Source organism: Eleginops maclovinus, chromosome 4, assembly GCF_036324505.1.
Source record: "Eleginops maclovinus isolate JMC-PN-2008 ecotype Puerto Natales chromosome 4, JC_Emac_rtc_rv5, whole genome shotgun sequence".
Taxonomy (NCBI): Eukaryota; Metazoa; Chordata; class Actinopteri; order Perciformes; family Eleginopidae; genus Eleginops; species Eleginops maclovinus.
Genome location: NC_086352.1, coordinates 2,771,674 through 2,796,298, shown reverse-complemented (window position 1 = coordinate 2,796,298; position 24,625 = coordinate 2,771,674). Strand labels below are relative to the sequence as shown.

General features: G+C 43.9%; 2 protein-coding genes across 2 annotated transcripts in view; both read right to left on the bottom strand.

The window, feature by feature from the left end:
* LOC134862713 (NACHT, LRR and PYD domains-containing protein 12-like) overlaps nt 1-24,625 on the bottom strand; it is an 82,024-nt gene that overhangs the window by 52,923 nt on the left and 4,476 nt on the right. Inside the window, 1 exon segment of the mRNA XM_063880734.1 lies at nt 132-266. Coding sequence (XP_063736804.1) covers nt 132-266 — 135 coding nt within the window.
* Nucleotides 8,089-11,643, bottom strand: LOC134862730 (zinc finger MYM-type protein 1-like). The gene is made up of 4 exons (XM_063880777.1): nt 11,573-11,643; nt 11,218-11,316; nt 10,937-11,017; nt 8,089-10,760 (listed from the first exon to the last, which is right to left on the bottom strand). Exon 4 carries the CDS (start codon nt 10,702-10,704, stop codon nt 8,428-8,430), a length of 2,277 nt encoding a protein of 758 aa, XP_063736847.1. The 5' UTR covers nt 10,705-10,760; nt 10,937-11,017; nt 11,218-11,316; nt 11,573-11,643; the 3' UTR covers nt 8,089-8,427.

The following is a 24,625-nucleotide window of genomic DNA, read 5'->3' as shown; positions in this document are numbered from 1 at the left end:
AGATCTGGAACAGCTATTTATTTAGTGTATTCCTGTACTGCCCTCATGGAAATGATTTAAGAACAGGTTAGATTATCAGGTAACATAGAAACTGAATCCTCTTCAGGTCAGGTTACAGTAGAGACTCTTACTCTGTGTCTGAGGGTCCAGGTTCATTCCTGAAGTCTGGAAGAAATCCTATAGACCGGTCACTCTTCAGAGACAGACAGCTGGAGACTGGAGATCTGTCCTCTTCCTCAGCTTTGAAACCACTCATCTTCTCCAGTCTGAGAGATAAACCAGTGACACACACAAACACACACACACACACACACACACACACACACACACACACACACACACACACACACACACACACACACACACACACACACACACACACACACACACACACCTGGTTAAAATACATCAGTCAGACTTCAGACGGTCCGCTCCATCTTGACTGCGCTGGGCTGTCACATGGTATGTAACTCTGAATCAGAAACCAGGAAATAAAAACTGTACAGCTCTTGCAGAAGTCTCATTGGACTCTAGGACGCTGATCTTTAATCCAGAAGTGATGTTCTGACATCAGTCTAACAGAGTACAGAATGAATGTGTTTAAAGCAGAGCCTGGTGTAACACTCACCCTGTCCTCCTCCTCTCTGTCCAAGTGTGAAATGGAGTCTGACGGTCTGACTTCATACCTTACCTTTAACTCCCTCACCTGTCTGCAGCTCCTCCTCTAGTCTCATAACCAGCCTTACCAGAGGAATGTGATCATACCGGGATTACATTCAGTGAGATATAAACAGACATGCAGCAAGGAAACACCCTGCATTAAAAACCTGACTGAAGTTAAAGTGTGTAGGTATTTAAGAGCTCTACTTTAACTGAGCGTTAAATCACTCCCTCTTTTATACAGTGGAGGAAATAAGTATTTGATCCCCTGACAATTTAGTTACTTTACCCACTGACAAAGAAATGAGCAGTGTGCAATTTTTACGGTAGCTTTACTTTAGCAGTGAGAGACAGAATATCAACAAAACAAAAACTGAAGAGCATCCTTATGTTGGAGCATGGTGTTTGTTACGGCCAAGCCATGACCACTCTGGTTTCTGTACTGGGTTTGGGTCCTGCCTTCCAACCATAGGCTGACAGAACGACCCATCCAGATATAGACCCAGCTGTTTTAGGCTTTGATATTGAGAGTGGAAGAGGGCCTCATGTAGAGAGGCCAAAGAGGCTGCCCTCAAAATGGCATATATGGAGGTGGCTAACAAGCCATGGATTAAGCTTGTTGCCCGACTGACTCAGAACATTTTTTGCCAGCCTCCAATCACTTCCTGTGATGGGGCTATAAAGGAACGTTTAGAGCAGGGGTGCCCAACCAATCGATCGCGGTCTACCAGTCGATCGCGAGAAAATGTTGTGTGTAGGCTGTCCTACTGTTGTGTAAAATAGGCCTACATTAAAACTTCCAACCTAAAACATCTTAAATAGGCACAATGAACTGCTGATCTCGTGAAGCAGTGTGTAGATTTGTACAGCTGTAGTAAGGTAGATCAGGCATAATCAAAGAAAAAATCTCACGCGCTTCTTTCTATCTGCGCGCACAGGGTATGGTTGCTAGGTTCCAACTAAGGACTCCGAAGGGCGCGAGAAGCTTGACTACAACGATGGAAGCTAAAACATCTAAAACGTATCATTTTCATTCAGAGTGGGAGGAGGATTAGTTTTTCGAGTATTCCAATGCCAAGTCCATCTGTCTTATCTGCAATGCAAATGTGGCTTTACCAAAGAAAGGTAATTTGGAGCGGCATTTGAAGACGGTCTATGAGCTACGATACAAACTTCCCAGCTAAATCTCCACTGCGCACCCGAAAAGTCAAGGAATTGAAAAGTCAGCTAGCAGCACAACAGTCCATTTTTACCAGGCCCAATACCACGAGTAAGGCTGCAACCATAGCTTCTTATCGTGTCTGTCGTGTTCTTGCAAAAGGAAAGAAATCTTTCAAGGATGGTGAGATTGTGAAGCGCTCATGGAAGCTGCAGATGCGCTTTGGCCACTTTTAAAAATCGAAAGGAGATTGTGTCTGCTGTTCAGGATGTGCAGCTATCAAGACATTCTGTGACACGGCGATGCGAGGGAATGGCGGAGGATGTTGAACAGCAATTGAGGAAGGATATTGACACGTGAGTGTTTTTCTCTGCAAGTCGATGAATCCACTGATGCAGTGGATGTGGCTCAGCTATGTGTGTTCATTAGAATGGTTTCCGACATTATGAGTGTAAAAGAAGAGCTGCTGACCATTTTGCCTCTGAAAGGGCACACAAGAGGCACAGATATTTTTCAGGTTTTTATGGAATTCGTTCATAAGAGCAAGTTGCCCCTCTTCAAACTCATCTCCATTACAACCGATGATTGGCTGTACTGCTGGGTTCATTGGATTGTGCAGACAGTCTGAATCTTTCCCGGATTTCCTGAATTACCATTGTATAATTCACCAGCAAGGGTTGTGCGGGAAGATTGTAAATATGAAAGACGTGATGGATGTGGCTAACAAGATTGCCTGTTCTGTTCGGGCCAGGAGTCTGCAGAGGTGATTATTCCGTGCGCAACTGGAGGAGACCGGTGCAGAACACACAGATCTGCTGCTGCACACAGACGTGAGGTGGCTCAGCAGAGGTACATTTCTGGAACGGTTTTCTGAATTGTTGCCCGAAATTAAAGAATTTCTGAAACGTTCAAACCATGCTGAGTATGCACAGCTAGAAGACAGTCAGTGGCTCTTGGATTTTGCCTGTCTTACTGATCTGACTGACAAGCTCAATCACTTGAATCTAGAGCTGCAGGGTAAGAACAAACACATCATCAACATGATCAGCTCCGAGAACACCTTTAAAAAGCAAGTTACAGCTGCTATCAAGCAGGTTGCAACAGTGCGATCTGCAGAACTCTCCACACATGGACACAGAACTTAAGCGTCAGGGCAAAGACTGTGCGGAGCTTGAGAGTGCACGTTATGATGATCAAGTGCAAAGCCTCTCGTCAGAATTTCACAGGCGCTTTACTGACTTTGCATCCATTGAGCCTGTTGTCAGTTTCCTCAGTTTTCCATTTGGGGAAAATATAGATGTGGATTGTATAACGTCCAAAGTGGCATCACTCTTCAACCTGGAGAGCGGTGCTATTGAGAATGAGATCCTCACACTAAATAATGACATTGAGCTCAAATCAAGAGCTACACCTGACACAAAGGTCCAATTCTGGAATCTAATGCAGAAAGAGAAGTACCCCAACCTCAGACAAACTGCAAAGAATTGGACTGCACTTTTTGGATCAACATATTTGTGTGAGTCTGCCTTTTCACATAATAAATCATTAAGTCAAAATACAGATCCACCAGGACTGATGACCACCTTGCGGCCTGCTTACGGCTGGCACTCAGCTCCTACTGTCCGGACTATGAGAGACTAGCTTCCTCCTCTCAGTGCCAGAAGTCCCATTAAGGTAGAGAACCACTTTTCCAACTTGAATTAGGCATTGTATTAATTGGGGTTGTATGTTGTTGTGTTGTTACGGGCCAGTCCTAGGCCTACTTGTGCTTATTCTTTGCACGACGTACATTTACTTCAATACATGTATTATTATTGTTAAAACTTGAACTTTGTGTCAGAACATTGTGTTATTATCAGTGTTGTGCCAGTTCACAGCTTTTCTGAACTAGTTCAAGTTCAGTTCATACATGCTCAAAGTGAACAGTTCACGTTCAAAGTTCACCATTTTAATTCTGAACTAGTTCAAAGTTCAGTTCATTTCACTTTTTTCGTGAGATATTCAAATAAATACTTTTTTTCACACTACGAGCTAGAAATCACTATACGTTCTTTGAAACTGTTCATCGTAGACATTTGCTCATAACACTGCTATTGTGGGTTTCTTAACAGGTGCTGAAACTTGTAGCAATACAGACAAGATAGACCAGTTCTATACTTAGTGCAATGAAATCTACTAGCATTCAATTAAATAAAGAATATATAATATGAAATATGAATATATTATTTGATATATATGATATTATATATACCTATGTGTGTGTATGAAATGAGCAAAACTCTTGAATTGCATTCACACTGGATGGATGTTTTAATTCAATGTGCCGTTTCAAATTCGAGAAGGACGTTGTCGATGTCCTAACTTGTTTTTGCTGCGCAGGTGGACACATCTTACACAGGAAGGAAAGATGTTTGCCGTCGGGGTCTTGGTTTGCAAGAGTGTACAATTGTTTTAAATGTTCGTGAGGAGAATCGGAGTCCGTCTCCGTGCCATCACTTCCACTAGCCATCTTGTTTTGTTTTGTTTTTTTAAATCGCAGCGCTTTCTCTCACTCTCGTCATTGGTCTCTGTATCTCTCTCTCTCTCTCGAGCCTCCAGCCCTCCGCGCTCTCGGCGTTGCTATGCCTAAGCCGCTCTGCTGCAATTCATCATGGGTAACGTCGTGCGGAAGCCAGTACGTTTCAACTATTCAACTCAACTATTCTCAGCCGGACACTACGTTGCCCGCAATGCATTGCGCATACAGTGCCAAAACTATCTCTGCGTTGATACATGATTTAAGCGGCACCTACAGGAGGGAGGAACTTTCTCTCTCGTTGCGTTTCAAAAGAGAAAACAGATGTCACTCAGTTTTCAATGGAAAACAAATGCCAACGTTCATTTACAGTGATGTCTGCCGTTCATGACACATAATGTGAACTAATTCACGTTCAAGTTCTTTATTGAAAAATGTGTTGCGTTCAGTTCAACGTTCACGAAAAAATGAGCGTGTTCAATGAACGCGTTCTTTTGAACTCGTTCACGCACAACACTGGTTATTATATAGGTGCACAATTAATTGTGGCTACGCTATGGCTTTCGATATGGCTTGGTAGATCTCGACACTATCAACTTTAAAAGTAGATCTTGGTTCAAAAAAGGTTGGGCACCCCTGGTTTAGAGGATAGACTGTACATATGAATGTATAAAGTTTAGAGTACGGACTGAATAAATGGTGTCTGGCAGTCTGACTTCCTGCTTCACCTTTAACTCCCTCACCTGTCTGCAGCTCCTCCTCTAGTCTCATAACCAGCCTTACCAGAGGAATGTGATCATACCAGGATTACATTCAGTGAGATATAAACAGACATGCAGCAAGGAAACACCCTGCATTAAAAACCTGACTGAAGTTAAAGTGTGTAGGGGTCATGATCCTTGTTTCCTGTCTGTCATGTCTTTGTGTTTTATTTTGAAATGTTTCCCCTCTTGTGTCATGTTTAGCTTCACTTCCTGTCTGCGTTTCCCTCCTGTGCCTGATTGTGTCATTGTGTTCTCCTGTTGCCCCTGTGTTTCTCCTCCCCCTTCCAGCTGTCTCTCCTCTTGTGATTACCCATGTGTATTTAGTCCCTGTTCCCCTTTTGTCTCTCGTTCGGTCGTCGTCATTTCTTCCCTGATCCCTTCCATGATCCCTGCCTGTTCCTGTCGCCAAGTCTGAAGCTAAGTGTTTTTCATGTCCTGTGTTCCCCTTGCTTCGTGTTTTCATCAACAGCTTTTGAATAAAGCTTTTTGTTTGGACCCTTACCTGCTTCCCCTTGATTTACTGCACTTGGGTCCTGTTTCCCCAACCCTGACAGTAGGTATTTAAGAGCTCTACTTTAACTGAGCATTAAATCACTCCTATTATATATATATATTTGTTCTGGATTATTATTACTGCTGAATTTATTGAACATATTACTGTATTACGAAAGAGCGCCTTTATTCACAGAAATGAATCCCTTGGTCACATTACACAAGCATCACGGGGCTAACATGGGACAGACACACAGGTCCGATCACCGATCCCCCCCCCCCCCCCTTAATTGACATTAATTGACTTCATGAAAGAAATGAACTTTTCAAGGATATTCTAATTTATTGAGATGCACCTGTATGTGTGTGTCTCTGGACTGATATTACTGCTGAATTTATTGAATATTTTACTGTATTTTCCTAAATATGTTTTACTTGCACCAGGGAGCCTGTGCATTTTAAGGTTGCAACACATTTTTTATGAACAACTTCAAACAAACAATTCAATTCAAAGGCTTTGTTGTCAGTGCACACAAGCTACAGTTTAGATATGAAACCCTTTAGTCTGTAGCTCCTCCAGCAATGCACCATAGTTATATAAGACATAAAACAGAGAAACAAAAATAAGATAAGAATAATAAAGCAGTGCAGGCAGAAGTCTGTATACACGCAGATATACAATGATATGATCAAGAACAGAATGATGACTCAAACACAGAGCTCAGGAGTTCAGCAGGCTGATGGTCTGTGGGATCAAACTGTCTCTGAGTCTGGTGGTTCTGGTCCTGGTGCTGCGGTACCGCCTGCCAGACGGCAGCAGACAGACAGTTTGTTGCTGGGGTGATGGGGGTCTTTGATAATCCTGTGGGCTTTCTTCCTGAGCCGCTGGGAGTAGAGGTCCTCCATGGATGGCAGCTGGATTTATTTGACAATGTCTCCACCCAGTGGGATTGTTCTAAATTACAATCATAAACTCCATGCCTTCTGATGATCATTCCTGTCATCATTTGGTGACATTTGAAGTTTACTCATGGCTTCAAAGCACATCTGAAAGTGTTGCTTTACCCCCACCATCTCTGCATGCATTGGATATAGAGACCAAGATTAAAGTTATTACCTTTACTCTGGACAATTTATTTCTAATCAGCAATCTGTCCGATCCAAATGATCCAGAGTCCCCTACATTTTCCAAACTGACACAGAATTCATCAAAATCAGCCGACAGAGAGGACACATATGGACACTTTCTGGTTAAAGCTGCCATCTTTGATCCTGGAAATGTCAGAAATGGACTCAGCATCCTCAAACCCCCAAATCCATCCCACATTGTCCAAATGGGCCAAGCTGTTTCTAAACTATTGTCCACACATTCAGAACATTAGAGAGATGAAATACTTGAAGCAGTTGGATCAGAGTCTGGTCATGGTGTAGGATTACCTGTACACAGATTTAGAGGTGTGTTCAGGTGAGAAGGAAACTGGAGCCTGGGATTATGAAAGGCATCAAGGTATTTATCTTAATAGAACCAGCCAATCACAGCACTTTGGGGCGGGACTTGAGATGAGCAAGATGGCGCCGAGGATGGCTGCCGTGTCTCGAGCTCCTCAACAACTCCACATCTTAGTGTTTTTATTGTTTTACTTTGTTGGTTGTTTTTAACTTTTTTTTGCAACATGCAAACCGCCCAAGCGAGCCCTATCATCCAATATGATAGAGAACAACTTTTACACATCAGGTCGCTGGTGGACAGCAACAATCCACGACGACCTGCAAACAATGGAGAGTCTCCGTGTTTACCTGCTGGAGCTCTACCTGTGGAGCGCAGGAGGAAGAGACCACGAGGTTCCCGGGCCGGGGTCCTGGTCAGGCTGAGGAAACGTGAAAACAGGCCTCCTCTACCGAGTTTACTTCTGGCAAATGTCCAATCCCTGGATAATAAGCTGGACGAACTCCGTAGCAGGGTGGCATTTCAACGGGACATTAAGACCTGTAATGTTTTGGTTTTCACGGAGACTTGGCTCGACCCCACGATACCGGACGCCGCCATTGCTCCACACGGATTCTCCATTCATCGCCAGGACCGGACAATAAACTCAGGGAAGAGCAGGGGAGGAGGTGTGTGCTTCATGATGAACAACAACTGGTGCTCAGATGTGGAGATCATTTCTTCGGACTGTTCTCCCAGCCTAGAGCACATCATGATCGGATGCCGGCCTTTTTATCTGCCGAGGGAGTTCACATCTGTTGTTCTAACAGCAGTGTATGTTCCGCCGCACGCTGACAACAACACAGCGCTGGAGGAGCTGTATGGGATTATCGACAGGACAGAGACTTCTCGGCCAGAGGCCGCATTTATTGTGGCCGGGGATTTTAACAGAGCCAACATGAAGAAAGTCCTGCCGAAATACTATCAGCACGTCAGCTGCCCCACGCGCGGTGGAAATACACTGGACCATGTTTACACTCCTTTCCGGCATGGATATAAAGCCCTCCCCCGCCCCCCCTTCGGCAAGTCAGACCACATATCTCTTCTTCTGCTCCCCGTTTACCGGCAGAGACTGAAGAGGGACCGACCTGTGACAAGGACAGTGCAGCGTTGGTCCGAGCATTCTGACTCTGCTCTCCGCCACTGCTTTGGCATCACGGAGTGGTGTGTGTTTGAGGAGGACGATATAAACACACACACTGGCGCAGGCCCGTTTCTAGGATTTTGGGGGCCCTAGGCAAAGAAGTTGTTGGGGGCCTTTAAAAAAAAAATTTCCGCAATTCTGTGCGTTTTAATCACAAAAGAGGTCAAACATACACTGAAAAGTAGCCTTTATTATTTTTTTTATTTCCTACTGAAACTGCTGCTTGCGGCCCTTGGCCTCAGCAAATGCAGACACAATCCCCTCCAAGTCCAAAGACCTGCGGACGTCACTCTCAATTGACATGAGTGCCAGTCCAGAGAGCCTCTCTTGGCTCATAGTTGACCTCATGTAATTCTTTATGCGCTTCAGAGATGAAAAGCTCCTCTCTCCGGAGGCAACCGAGACAGGAAGGGTCAGAAGTAGGCGCAGTGCAATGCTTAAATTGCTGTACAGGTCCAACAGCTTCTCACTGTATATGTAGTCCAGCATTTTAAATGGGCACCTGGATACTTCATCTGGAAAGGTGTGGACAGCAGAGTTGATCTCCAATGCCAAGTCGTCTGCATCAATATCATGGAGGGTTTGTTCCACTTTCCTGCATCTCTCATGCAATTTCCCAGTCTTGGTTGTGGCCCTCATGATATCAATGCTGAACAGGAAGTCGTACAGGGCATACACCCCCTCCAGTCTGGAAAATCTGTCTTTTAGGCTGGTGATGGCAGTGTCAACCAAAGGCAGGAAGAAGTCCCTTCTGAAGGCCTCTTCTGGGGTCGATTGGGTTTCATCTGTACTCTCGTAAAGGAACTGCCTTTTCTTTTTACGTTGCCTTTTCTCAGGCAATTTCCTCTCAATTTCCAGATCTTCTGCAATCTCCATTGCATCCGTTTGGCTTGATGCGAGTCCATTTTCCCTGAAATCTTCTAGGTACTCTGTCACTCCCTCGGTTTCTTTTTTCAGTGTTTGCATTGAAACATCCGGGCTCTGGAGGAGCTTGCTCATATGGTTAACCTGATACAAAACGTTGTACCAGGTTATTGTGCACAGAAGAAAGGACCATGTTTTAAGCTCACCATGTAAGCTTTTTGCTGAGGACATGGTCTCTGAGTCCCCCTTCTCTGTAGCATATGTCTCCAGTGCTGACAGTCCGTCTAGTATTTCAGGTAGATGGTACCGCACTACCTTCACACTGTCAATTCGGGCCTCCCATCTCGTCCCTGAAAGTGGCTTAAGGGTGAGCTGCTTCACATGCTGCTTCAAAATTGCCCAGCGGTGCACAGAGGAACTGAAAAGGTTGTACAGTCGTTGCAGCATACCAAAAAAAGACATGGACAACACTGAAGACTTGGCAGCATCTGACACAACCAGATTTAGTGTGTGACTGCTGCATGGGATGCATAGCGCCTTGTTGTTCAGCTCTAAAATTCTTGCCTGCACACCCTGTTTGTGGCCCATCATATTGCTGCCATTGTCGTATGACTGCCCACGGCAATCTGAAATGCTGAGGTTGTGCTTCTCCAACTGGTCAAGCAGGATTTCACTGAGCCCTTTACCAGTTGTGTCTTCAACATGTACAAATCCCAAAAAATGCTCAGCAATAGAAACAGGTGTTTCACAGTTGACAATCCTGAGAACAACAGAAAGTTGTTCCTTGTGGCTGATGTCAGGAGTGCAATCCATGATCACGGAGAAGTATTTTGCTTTGTGCACTCTTCTTGCAATCTCCTGTAGGATTTTGTCTCCGACCAGCTGAATGATTTCGTTCTGAATGACTCCACTCAGGTAATGCACCTTTGTCTCTTTGCATTGTATTCGTCTGATGTGTTCATTCATTACCGGATCAAACTGTGCTAGGAGTTCCACTTGAGCCAGAAAATTCCCATTGTGGCGATCATACACGGTACTGGTAGTTCCTCTCAAAGCCTGGTTGCGTTCTGCCAGATGGGAAACTATGGCAATCACTCTCCGAATCACGCCTTTCCAGTGTTCAACTTCAAGTTGCATCAACTCCATCTGTCTTTGATCAATCAGTGTACTGGTTTGCAGTCTCCTCTGAAGGTCGTGCCACTTTTTCACATTGTCACAGTGCACCTTTGTGCACTCGTGTTTTTTTAGGCGATAGGAAAGGTTCTTCCATCCACCGTAGCCACAGGTCGTTAAGGCATTGTCACGCTCACGCTTCCCGAAAACAGTACAAGGGAAACAGAACACTCCATCTGTGTGGATGGAATACACCAGCCACGATCGATGTATATTCTCACCATTTTTCATGGTTCTTTTGTAACTGTCCTTGGTGAATCTTCGAGGAGGATTGTCTAAGTTTTGCGGGAATTCAATGTCCATGATTTGCACAGGTCCTTTTTTGACTATTTCACAGCGCATACTGCTTGTTAGGACACTGGGCCAACATCCTGGGTCATCACTTAATGTGGTGCTTGCAATACCTACAGGTACCCCAGTTCTGGATGGTGGGGTGGTCTCTGCCATGTCAATGTCATCTTCCTCTTTGTCCTCCTCATGAAGTGGAGATGGAGTTGATGGCACTGTTGAAAACATATAGTTGCAAATTAATTTATAGCACAATTGCCATGTGGTAAGTACAGCAACTAGGGAATGGTGATCTACTTGTATAATGCTTTAAAAAGAAAGGGTCATTTTAATACACTTTCATAGCACATGGGTGTTAGGTGATAAGTTGAAATTGTGCGGCTTAATGCACCTTCTGTTGAACCACTGCTGGGAAGTGGTGTGGATGCTTCCACTTGCTCCTCCTCAAGTCGTGATGGAGTTGATGGCACTGCTGAAAAATATGTAATTACAAATTAATTCATGGCACAGTTTCATGTGTGAAGTACGACAACTAAATGCTTAAGGTATGGTGATCTACTTGTGTAACGCTTTATAGCAAATGGTCATTTTAATACACTTTCACAGCACATGCTGCTATAACTTTGGGTCACTATGATAGGTGATAAGTTGAAATTGTGCGGCTTAATGCACCTTCTGTTGAACCACTGCTGGGAAGTGGTGTGGACGCCGCAATGTTGTCTTCCACTTGCTCCTCCTCATAAACATGTGACGAAGACGATGTTGATGGCCCTGGTGCAAAAATAAATAAATACATAAATAATATTCTTTTTATTTATATTGCACATTTTGCATGCATTGATCTCAACAACTCAGTTATTCATTAACATTCGTGAATGTCCCACATATTTGAAATGTCCAGAAGACTCTGTGGGCAAGTGGAATGAATACACACAACTATGACTTGAATTAGAAAAATGTAAAGTCATTTTGATAACATCAAGTGTGTTGATAGAAGGCACTAATAATAGGTAGAAAAGAACGTTACCTTCAGTAGCACCAGAGACAACACTTGGTAGAGCGGGATGAAGAAATTTCAGCAATGCCCCTTGGAGAAAGAATAAGTACTGTATGATTAGCTTGGTTATTTTTCAAATGCTTTTGAAATCCTATCATTTTACAGTCTGATAATTGTGGTGAAATAGATATTAAAAGCATTACACACAGTTCCTACTAGGCGGTTTAGTGGCGGTTTCTATACGACTACAGGTGAAGCACTGCTTCACCAAAAAAAAGTAAAAAAAATAATAATAATAAAATCTTACAATAATCCCGTTTTCACTGGTTTGAAAACAGAAATACAGTCACTAAGACGAGCTGTTTTCCTGAAATCAATTCTGTGAGTGGCAACAGCGCCATCCCCGCACCCGTGGTGTGTCTGTGTGTGTCTGTGTACTGTCTGTGTCCCATAGAAAAAGCTCAAAGCTATCGGTACAGTTTTTAACGGTGGTCCAGTGGTATTTACAGCTATCATGGAGACCAACAACAACAAACAGCAGAATAGGTTTAGAAAAGGATTAATTGACACTAAAGTGGCTGTTTTCTTCATGTGGCTGATCTGCGCCGGGATGTTAACCGTTAAAATGTAAATAAAGTAAGTAAATCAACCCAATGGTATTCTAGCAAAATTATTGTAAACTCCCATGTTAATCTCCTATTAAATAGCTAGCTACTACAGGAATAACTATTTCACTGGTTGTCTCAAGGCTCTAACGACTGAAAACATATGTGAAGTTTATTTAGGATATTAAGAGGAATTAATCGTTGATCAATTTGGCCAGCTGATAACGTTATGAACTTATAGTGAAGTCAAAGGTAGCAGTTTAAGTTTGGTTAGCATGCTAGCATGCCAAACCACTGGTTCCTAGCTAGTCGTCGTTACAACCTCGCTACTCTAGCAAAATATGGTATACCCTGCCTGGCACAATTTTCATGTTGATTGTGTATATTCTACTTACCGGTGTCTTGTTTTCTTTTCTGCTCCTCTTCCCTTTTCTTCTTCTTTTTTTGATTGCCGGAGAGATAATTTCGCTTCATTTTAATTTTTCACTTTTCACTTGCACTTGACGCTGTCGCGCTAATGCATGGGAAAGGGGGGCCCCCTCGAGCTGGGGTATTTCGACTACAATGTGTCGTTGCGCTTTTCGGACATCGCATGCTCTAGGGAGGCGCTGTTGCTGCCCTCGCAGTCGCAGCAGAGCCCTTCATATACAGATGACTGCTTATTATTATGAAGCTATTTAAAATCGTCATTGCTGTTGAATACATGACCTGTCTTATTGGTATGCATGTTGTTTGATTCATGTTGCATTTGTATCAGACTTTTCTTTGAATTTTGAAAAAAAAAAAAAAAAAAAAAAAAAAAAATCTTAACCTGTCGTCTTTGGGGGGCCTCCTCCTACTCGGGGGCCCTAGGCAATTGCCTACCATGCCTACCTGAACGCGACGGGCCTGCACTGACGCGGTCATTTGCTACATCCGCAAATGCATCGATGACGTCGTGCCGCGGATTACTGTACGGACATTCCCAAATGAGAAGCCCTGGATAAACGGCGAGGTCCGAGCTAAACTTAAAGCACGGGCCATCGCACCCAGCGGCGGTGATTTGGATGAGTACAGGAATTCCAGGTATGCACTCCGGAGAGCTATTAGCAGTGCGAAAAGACAATACAGGGACAAGGTGGAGTCGAACTACAAGGGCTCCAACGCCAGAAATATGTGGTCTGGACTAAAAACAATAACAGACTACAAAAGGACAACGAGTGGTGCTGAGGAAGTGTCTGCATCTCTCCCAGATGAACTGAACACATTTTATGCACGCTTTGAGAAGCCCCCGGCTGTGGAGGCACCAAAGGCCCAGGATCCCTGCTCACTGGTTTTAACCAGTGCAGATGTGTGTAGATCTCTGAAAAGGATCAACGCACACAGGGCTCCTGGACCTGATGGCATCCCTGGCCGTGCTCTCAAGGTGTGTGCAGTTCAGCTGGCAGATGTGTTCACAGACATTTTCAATAGGTCACTGCTCCAGTCTGTAGTCCCCACATGTTTTAAAGAGTCCATCATTGTCCCTGTCCCCAAAAAGACAAAACCCATCTGCCTCAATGACTACCGCCCAGTTGCACTCACCTCCATCATCATGAAGTGCTTTGAGCGGTTAGTCAAAACTTTTATCACCTCCTCCCTCCCTGACTCACTGGACCCCCTGCAGTTTGCCTACAGAGCAAACAGGTCCACGGATGATGCCACCTGGACCAGAGGAACACTTATGTGAGAATGCTGTTCATTGACTACAGTTCAGCATTCAACACCATTGTGCCCTCCAAGCTCATCATTAAGCTCAGGGACCTTGGGCTCAACAGCGCCCTCTGTGACTGGATCATGAGCTTCCTGACGGGCAGGTCCCAGGCAGTGCGGATGGGGAACATCACATCCTCCACCTTGACCCTCAACACCGGAGCCCCTCAGGGTTGTGTGCTCAGCCCTCTCCTCTACTCCCTGTTCACGCACGACTGCGTGGCCACACACAGCTCCAACACCATCATCAAGTTTGCTGACGACACGACCGTCATCGGCCTGATCACAGACGGCGATGAGACGGCGTACAGAGAGGAGGTCAGAGCCCTGACATCTTGGTGCCAGGACAACAACCTCCATCTCAACGTCAGCAAAACAAAGGAGCTGATTGTGGACTACAGGAAGAGGCAGAGAGAGGCACACACACCCATCACCATCGACGGGACTCCTGTGGAGAGAGTCAGCAGCTTCAGGTTCCTCGGGGTAAACATCAGTGAGGACCTGACATGGACACATCACACCAGGGTCATATCCAAGACGGCTCGACAGCGGCTCTTCTTCCTCCGCAGGCTGCGGAAGTTCAACATGGACTCCAGGATACTCTGCAACTTCTACAGGTGCACCATCGAGAGTATCCTGACTGGCTGCATCACCGCCTGGTATGGCAGTTGCACCGCCCTCAACCGTAAGACTCTACAGAGGGTGGTGAAAACTGCTCAGCACATCACCAGGACGGAGCTGCCATCCATGGAGGACCTCTACACCCAGCGGTGTAGGAAGAAGGCCGGTAGGATATTAAAGGACCCCCATCACCCCAGCAACAATCTGTTCTGTCTGCTGCCGTCTGGCAGACGGTACCGCAGCATCCGGACCAAGACCACCAGACTCAGAGACAGTTTTATGCCACAGGCTATAAGACTACTGAACTCCTGAGCTCTGTGAATGTCTACTCACATCTATTTATATTACACACACACATATATATATATATATATATATTATACACATCTGCTATACATATCTGTTTATAGTACACATATCTATATATTATACATATCTGCCATACATAATATATGCATCTGCCCATACCTCCTCATTCCACAAGTATTTAAATACTCTCAATGTATTCCACATATGTATATTTCACATCCTCAAATCTTTACTGTTGTTACTGTAAATATTCTTCTCTCTTTTTGAACTATTTTATTTATGTTATTTGCACCATGTATGTTGAGTTGTTGGAGGAGCATGGGATATAAGATTTTCATTGCCAACATATACGTTGTATCTGCTGTGCATATGACAAATAAAACCTTGAAACCTTGAAACCTTGAAACCTAGGAAACATTTGTTCATATTTGGTTTAAAAGATATTTATTTTCTATTCTATATTTAAGTGTTTTATCTTCACTTTTAAGAAAAGCTTGAAGTGAAATTGATGGTTTGTTCTTTATGGAAATATCCCGTCAGTCGGTCCAGTTTCCACTTCCTGTTTACATCAGAGTCTCCTGAAAGAATCATCACACATGAACAGAGAGAAACATTAGCAGCTACAAAGATTGAAGAGAGCTGAAACAAGATGGAACAGGTCCATATGCTTCATTTCAGATCAGATTTTAATGTAGAATATCTTGATGAATGGAGGATATGGTTTCAGTACTCACAGCTCTTCTGGATCTTGGCTCTGATCGTCTCTCATCTCTGATCCTGTAGGGATGAACACAACCCAACAGTTCTGGATCAGGTCTAAAATCAGTGTTTGTTCTTTGAGTCAGCTTCAGAGTCCTGACTGATCTCATGCTTTACATCCCATCATATCTTCTCTGCAAACACTACGACTGACTGCCACAGCTCTCAGCTTACAGGAAATAGCTGCTCATTATTCTAGAAACAAACACAGGACAGGAGAACCACACAGACTCACTCCTCTGGGAGATCCTGGATATCCATCAAAGAGCTGCTCACTGACTGAAATGTGGATCTGCATTGTAAGCTCACATTATGATGTTTGTGGAAGAATGAGATCAAATAAATAAGAAGCTGCAGAGAATGGGGAGCAGGATGAGTTGTGCTAAGCTAGGCTACGTCTGGAAGGAAGAACTGGAGGGATTACTCAGTGTGAGAACACATCAACCCCCCCACACAGAACTGCTGAACCAGCAGAGACCCCTTACTGACCCGAGAGTCTGCAGTCTGCAGAGAGGACTCTCCAGAAGATCTCTCAGCAGCTCCACTCCTGAATCCTGCAGACGTAGTTGTCACTCAGGTCCAGATCTCTCAGATGGGAGGGGTTGGACTTCAGAGCTGAGGCCAGAGCAGCACAGCTGATCTCTGACAGACTGCAGTTCCTCAGTCTGAATAAAGAAAACATGAAGTGAGTTTGAAGGTTTAATAATCTGTTCAGAGCTGAAGAAGGTTTAGAGGTCAGAGTCCAGAAAGATGTAGATCCATGATAATCCAAGCTCAAAGTCTCTGCAGCAGTTTCTCTCCTCAGATCTTCAACAGCTCCTTCCTCTCCCTCACACAGCTCATCAGTACTGACAGCATCTTCAGCGACTCATGGAGCACAGAGTGAGTCTGTGGAAGCTGGAGCACTGTCCGTCACACATTCACCTCCTCTCTGTTATTCTCATTCATATTCAACCATTTGGAAAAACTGGAACAAATGAACGTCTTTGTTCTCAGACACATTTTAAATACAGAAATACTAAATGAACTACAGTCAGTGAACTGACCTGAGAGTCTGCAGTCTGCAGTTTGGACTCTTTAGTCCAGAACTCAGCAGCTCACTCCTGAATCCTGCAGCTTGTTCTCACTCAGGTCCAGATCTCTCAGATGGGAGGGGTCAGACTTCAGAGCTGAGGACACGACTTCACAGTGAGTCTCTGAGAGTCCACAGGCAACTAGTCTGTCAGGACACATATTACAGAGAGAGTTATTCACAGGAAGAGGAAACATTACATTACCTTCATGCATTTGAAGACCTCCAGGACTTTAACTTCACACTGTGCATTTATATTGAATGTAATATTCCATTCATCACACTCTCACTGTAAATAATATCCTGCTTTATTCTGTGATGACTGAATATCGGCTCTTCAATAGTGTTTTATCTGTCAGAAAGTTGATCGTTTGTATCTTCAGTCAACTTGTATATTTTCTAATCTTTAAAGCTGTTTCTTTACATTTCAGAATTGTTTATTTCTACTCTTTAATTTATACTTATGTGCAATGCCTTGTTTTTTATCCTGCTGCAACAAAATAATTTCCCAACTTGGGATCAATAAAGTATATCTGATCTTAAATGTAAAGCTGATGTCTGCAGCTCAGAGTCAACACAACTCTCTCATATTAATCTCAGCACAGAGAGATGGAGAACTGACCTGAGAGTCTGCAGTCTGCAGAGAGGACTCTCCAGAAGATCTCTCAGCTCCACTCCTGAATCCTGCAGAAGTATGTTCTGACTCAGGTCCAGATCTCTCAGATGGGAGGGGTTGGACTTCAGAGCTGAGAGCCAGAGCAGCACAGCTGATCTCTGACAACCTGCAGCTCCTCAGTCTGAATAAAGAAAACATGAAGTGAGTTTGAAGGTTTAATAATCTGTTCAGAGCTGAAGAAGGTTTAGAGGTCAGAGTCCAGAAAGATGTAGATCCATGATAATCCAAGCTCAAAGTCTCTGCAGCAGTTTCTCTCCTCAGATCTTCAACAGCTCCTTCCTCTCCCTCACACAGCTCATCAGTACTGACAGCATCTTCAGCGACTCATGGAGCACAGAGTGAGTCTGTGGAAGCTGGAGCACTGTCCGTCACACATTCACCTCCTCTCTGTTATTCTCTTTCATATTCAACAGGGCTGTGCATCTTCACTGGTCTCACCATTCTATTCGATATCACGATGCATCCGCAATTTTCTATATTACTGCACATGGCTTCTTTTTCTTCCAAGAATACAAGCAGTCAGATAAATACGAACTATTTAGAAAGTGCTTCAGAAATCAACAACATAAATGTCTTGACATTAAAATATAAACCAAAATAAATAAATGGTATAAGTCTATCCTCCCTAAGTGTGAAATTGAGAGGAGACTGTACTCGCGGAGGTTTTCGTCCTGCCTTCACAAACTTCATGCAAGCATATCGCCAGAAGACGTTCATACTCTGCAATCCAACAGTTGGTTAAATCCACCAAAAGCCTGACATGACGGTAACGAGATGAATACTACCACGCTGAAGTTAGTGTAAGAAATAATAACCATTATGAAGAGTAACCACAACACTGTCTTATTTTGAAATACAATCTTATTTTGAAAGTGTTTATTTTGTAACCGGATGTACACATCACTGATGACGCGTGATGCCGGACGGAAGAAAACTGCGGGTTTGAGCGTTGGTTTCCTTAGCGGACAGAATCTGGATAAAGAGTGAATAGGGGAATTACTTGTGGTGTTATACATTAAACACACAATGATTCATTCTCCTTGTTGACGCTGTAATACCCTAAGGAGGGAGATGACCCTATGCCACGCATTCACTAAACTGACCGGAAGTACTGCTACGACTTGAGGCGACCAATAGCCTCGTTGCACGGTAACCGTAAATTCTACTTCCGCTGTTACTTGTATGCGCGTCTAAACTTCCGGTCGAACACTTCCGTGTTATGATAGCGTTTGACAGCTGGATACCGGTAACCGGCTTTTACTATTTAGAAGTGTACAATGAGTGTGTCCACAATAAAAGAAAGACGACTGACCTTTCAAAGGGTGGGGACATCGGCACTGCACTGTTGTGTACCTCAGTGTACGAATTCTTCGAGGTACAATAAGCTACTTTCCTTTCATTCATTTCCCGTTGACCCGGCGGTACGGGCCGAGTGGCTGAGGAGAATCCGAAGGGATAATTTCAGTCCGACGAAACATTCAAAGGTCTGCAGTAGGCACTTTAAAAGCACAGATTTTGTCGTGACAGCCGGGGGACTAAGAAAACTCCAAAAGGGATCAGTCCCTGTTCTGTTTTCTTGGAACGGGTTTGAGCTATCGGCACCTAGACCGAGTGTTTGGGAGAGGCGCCCGCGGCCAGATGTGGAGAGTCCCGATGTCTCTGACAACGAGATGGAAATCGCGGCTGTAGCTACTGACCAGACTACTCGGTGTTGCCACAAACGGTGATATGAGCAAGTGACTTGGTTGAGGACAACGAAGCCTTGCGTCGGAGGATTTTGGAGCTGGAACAGCAGATCGAGGGGCTACACCTGCGGCAGAGGTTTGGGTTACATCGTCTGACAGCGTCGGATGACAGCATTCGGTTCTACACCAGATTTGCGTCCTACCAGCATTTCCAGGCATTTTGGAGACTTGTGGAGCCTGCCGTGAACAGCAAAATGGTGAGGATTACCAGCTCGAAAACCGCCTCAAACAGCAGCAGCAGTTCCCCTCAAACGGTAAGTGCAAGTGATAACTTGCAAGTGATAACTTGCACTTACCGTTTGCCGGGAGATCCTGCCGTTTACCGGGAGATCCTGCAGGCATCTAGTGTAGAAACTCGCCATGTTTGACGTTCACCGATATCACACCGGAAGTTTAGAAGCGCATACAGTAACAGCGGAAGTAGAATTTATGGTTACCGTGCAACGAGGCTATAGGAAGAGGCGACCTCTGGACAAAGAGCAATGCAACTAAGGAATCCATCTGGTTTTGCTCGGACCCTCGGACAGTGAACAGTTCGTGAACCCTATTCATGTTTTGGGCCTGTTCAAGTGTGTTCTGAGCTACTGAGCCACAGCTGTGAGACTTTTGTAAAACCTACCGCTGCATCCATTTATTAAATACTCCTTTTAAAACTAATGAGAGGAGCTTCACTTGGTTTCTTTTGAATCGACTCCTGGGCTTCGAATAAAAGAACATTTCCTACATTAGCATCCGATTCAGAGCTTCCGATTCGGCAGTTAAGGGGAAACTTAAGGGATATTTCATTCACAGTGCTGAGCGACCAATCCTCCGTGTTTTAAACCTCTTAAATCGCTGCATAGCCGATTTATTTGGACTAGATTTTCCCAGAGTCCAAGCATTCTTTATAACACAGTTTTGGATTTGTGAAAACTTTGTTCTATTTGTGAAAATACAAAAACGGGAGATTTCACTGTCTGTGTTTAACCTAGTCAACATTGGACCAGGTCTTGATCTATTGATGAGGTAAAGCACTCTTCAAATTGTTCTTTCAAAATGAAATGAAAGCCTGCAGCCGAACTGTGTCATATCTCGCAAATGACGTTAAGTTTATTTAAGTGTGTTTGTCTTTGTCTTGTGACTTTCCCCTTTATTTTGAATAGTAACTTTCCCTCTCGTTTCAGATTCTGACCTCCCTTCCTTGTGATCTCCTGTGATTGTCCGCCCCTGATTGTTTCCACCTGTTCCCCATTACCTGGTGTATGTATTGTCCTCGTCACCCTTTGTCCTGTGCCAGTTGGTTTTTGTTCATGGTGATTTTCTACCAGTGTCATCAAGCCACGAATACTCCTCAGAGCTTCGAGCCACGTCGTGACTTAGTTCTTTAGTTTCTTTATGCTCCCAGTGTTTTTCCTCCCTAAGAGTGGTTTGGTTTTGATACTGTTTGTTTTCCATCATAGTGGATCTTTGGTTTGAATAAAGCTTTCTTTGTTAAAACCTGTGTGAGTCGTGCATTTGAGTTCTATCCCGTTTTCTCAGTCGTAACAAACTGTCCACAGAGTGCCTGCAGACAGACCCCAGAGGCGGAGTTTGCGGGGAGGCATTGCCTAGTGGCTATGTCACTACACATTGATTCAAAATAGGTAAATTAAATGGTTTCAATAAATACATCTGGATTCTACGGAAGAGGATTAGGGCCACATGAAAAAAAAAATCTGACTTTAAAGAGAGGATTCTGTGTGTCTGCAGGCACTCATTTTCATTTCATTTTGAAAGAACAATTTGACGAGAGCTTTACCTCGTTAATATTTCAGTACCTGGTCTAATGTGGTCTGGACAAGGGCGTCAGCAGTTTTTTGAATGTGGGGGGGACACATTTTTGTGGGGGGTCTGGGGGTCCTCCCCCATAAAATTTTGAAAGAAGTAGATTCAATTTCCCGCATTCTGGTGCATTTTACATTCAAAAGGATCTCCCTCTTTCATTGTTTTTCCTTGGAGCCCGGCATGTTCTGCAATTACTGACTACTATTATGTTTTGGTGTAATACACAGAGGACTGACACTGACAACTTTTTTGGCACTTTATTTTCTTTTAATGAGAGCAAAATATGAGGATTTAAAAAATCAAAGAGTGAATTAGAAAAGAATGAGGTAAATTTGAGGCAACATATAGCCCTATTTTAATGTCATGCAACAAAAAATCTCTTGAAAAAAAAGTGATGAGGAAACATAAAATGCGTACCTAGGCTACTCAGAGCCTATTACCATCAACCTTAGCCCTCTTCAGTGCCCTGCAGAACATCAAACTATAACTCAATACAACCTTACAACCTGTTAAAGACTTGCTTTTACTATCTCCATCCTTTCCCCAAAATTGTTGATTTCCCTTTTTTTTGTCCTTTCATTAAATGTTCTATATCTTCTCCTATAATCATATTTCCCCCCCCCTTATCTGTATCACGCCTACAGCAGGATTTTTACAGTTAGAACAAAAGTAAGAGATCATACAAAGGCTCCAAAAGTGTGACCTCTTTTGTCATTTGCAGACACAAATGACTGGCAACTCTCCCCTAAGTCAAGTTTGTCAAGATGCTCCTGGTGGATGTGGCAAACAGCCACATTGTTCAAAGCTTTTGAGACATTGAAGAGCGCAGCCACGTCTTAAGCCTTCTCAAGGCACTAAAACTTCTCTCAGCTTCTGCTGAGGAGCATGGCACAAGAAGAAGAAGCCTGACCAACACTTCTACTTGAGTGAACAAACCTCGAACCTCTGGCAGCATAGCTCTCAGGGTATCCACCACTTCACTGACCGTGCTGCAGGAAAACTGAAGTTTGAACATTGCCAGCTGTACCTCCAAAGAATGCTGGTGTAGTTCTGGGTAAGAACTGACCACATCCACATCCTCCACCTTTCCAGTTATTAACACCCCTTTCCAGTATGTTGAGTGTTTGGAAGCTGCTCTGGTCAAAGTGCTTTGTCAACTGGACCTCAACTACATCCAACATTTTAAAGAATTCTATTCTGTAGAACTCCTCAGGGGAAGTAGGTCTAAATGCAGGTGCATTTCCTGTGAAGCGCTTTGGGGGTCTCTGGATATGAGGAGTCTGGATAGCCTCAATGTCCAACTCCTGGATCATATCACAGGCTTGGGTATATATACGATGAAATGTTTCATCAGATCTCTTTACTTGAATTGTGTTTTTCACACAATCAACCGCAGCCAGCATCCCTGAGACACTCACTGTCTTGCTCTGAAGGGAGCGGTTGAGACATTCAAGTTCTTTTAGAACTTCAAGGGTCATAATCAGGCTGAGCAAAATGTGCCCCTTCTGAAACCTCTCCAGAAGCCTCCTTGCAGTTATGCAAGTGTCAGAGGAACCAGATGCCATTTCCTCAAGACTGACCAAAATCTTTTCATATTGATCTACAACTGCCTGGATAGCTACCACCCTCATGAGCCATTGTGTGGGGGCAGAGGGGCCTCAGAGTTCTGAAACTCCCTTCTTCCGACTGGGCAACCTCCTTAAATATTGTCTTATATTGCCCAGATAGATGGTACAGGTTGCCAAGTTTGTGGACTAAATCCAGCGCATCAGACACAATAGTGCTTGTGCTACAGGCTGTCTGATTCACCAGATTAATGCAATGAGGACCACAATGAACGTAGGAGAGCAAGAGGCTGTGTTTCCTTTATGACTGCCTGAACGCCTTTAGCTCCACCTGCCATATTGGCTGCCCCATCATAGCTCTGCCCGCGAAGGCAGGATAAGGGCAGGTTCAATCGAAGGAGGACATCAGTTGCCATCCGAGCCAACTCTTTCCCTGTTGTTGAGGAGACTTGATAGAGGCCTACAAAGTCCTCATGAGGTAGCAAATCACTATCTACATAGCGTAGGCATATGGCCTCTTGTTCATTCCCAGACAAATCTTGTACTCCATCAATTATGATGGAGTACATGAGTGTGGACACCTCATGTATTTCCTTTGATATTTTTCGCACAACGGAGTTGCCCATAATATTTAGCATCTCATTCTGCACTTCTGGACTTGTGTAATGGTTACAGGGCTTACTGAGCCAAGGCTTTAGAACATCATCCTCTGCTCTAAGCTTTAGTATAGCTGAACAAAGTGTGTATATATATATATATATATATATATATATAGCTGATCTAGCTCATATTTGGTTGATTCCAACGTGCAGTGGGTGGGCGCTGCGCTGAAGGATCTTTGTGACTGACTAGCTAATATGCTAATTATATTGCTAATATAGACAGAATGTCTCATAAGGGTGCTAACATTCTCATTAGAAAAGCTGGCTGTGTTTGACCATGGAAGAATGCAATTTAGCTGTTTGGCCACTCAAGGGAAAACTCAGACTTACTTTCCTCTTCTTCTAAAAAAAATTCCGTATGTCCATCTCGTGATCCGATTCTCAACAGTGAATGTTTTGAATATGCGCATCACGCATCGTGCCGCGCGCGTGATGCTGCTGCTGCTGTGTGTTAAAAAACAAACGCGGAGTGGATTTCTGTTGATATGGGTAATCCCCTACTGATAAAGTGGAACGGATTTGTTTGTGAAGCAATGGAAAGAACGCTGGACTAGTAGAGCAATCATGCACTCATATTTTTGATGGCAAATGTGGCGGGGTCCAAACAGGGCCGTAGCCAGCATTTTGGAATAAGTGAGGTCCATGCAGTGCCGCCGCTCCCATAACGCGCATTACGCGCTGTGCGTAGGGCACCAAGTGTCGAGGGGGCACCACCAAAAATAGCCTAATGAAAAATCGTCATAATAATTATAAGGCCGAAATTATTTCAGTAGACTATAGAAATATGAGGCACTTTTTAGGCATACTACTCAAAGGTACCGATGGTGCCCCCCTCTCCCCTCCCTCCTCCCCTCCCCACTCACACAAACACAAACGAAAACACAATCTGCACAATCTGCGTCCCAAGCGCCCTGTGGGTGCCCTTGCTGTCAGTGGTCTTTTGGATTACTCGACATTTTTGGAAATGAAAAGGCAACAGGAGTCAGGAGCAGAAAAAAGAAAAAAGAGGAAACAGCGAGATGATGCCCGTGCATCACTTGCAGGTAAGTGTCCACGTTTAATCTTTCTTAAATACGGGAAATATGTGCAGCTAGTGTAAAGCTTAGCCTATGCATACACCTTGAACTAGCTGACGTTATTGCTAATGTTAGCAAACTCAAATATGTGTTATAACTTAGGCGCAAGCTAAATTGAGATTTTGCTGTTAAAAATTATAACTGCATTTTGCAAGTAACTGATGCCAGTTAGCCGTTACTTTACTTTAGATATTGAATAGTAGACAGTTTATGGTTTATTTTGACGTGACGGTGGCCAATACTTTCTCAGTAACAGTTAGCAGTCATTGCACTAGGTAGGCAAACAATTCTGGCTTCAGACCATTTATCACTGTGTGGCGTGAAATTAATAGTGTTTAGCCAGGCATTTAGAAAAGTTTACATAGCATTTGAGAAAGTATATTTTATTTTGGAGTTTGCAATGCCAATGCATAATAAACCCACGGCCATCTTTAGGATTGTCATTCGGTAATTAGAAAA

Bases quoted from the DNA above. Each gene is read 5' to 3' on its own strand.
- LOC134862730 (XM_063880777.1), bottom strand. From the start codon at position 10,704: ATGGCAGAGACCACCCCACCATCCAGAACTGGGGTACCTGTAGGTATT.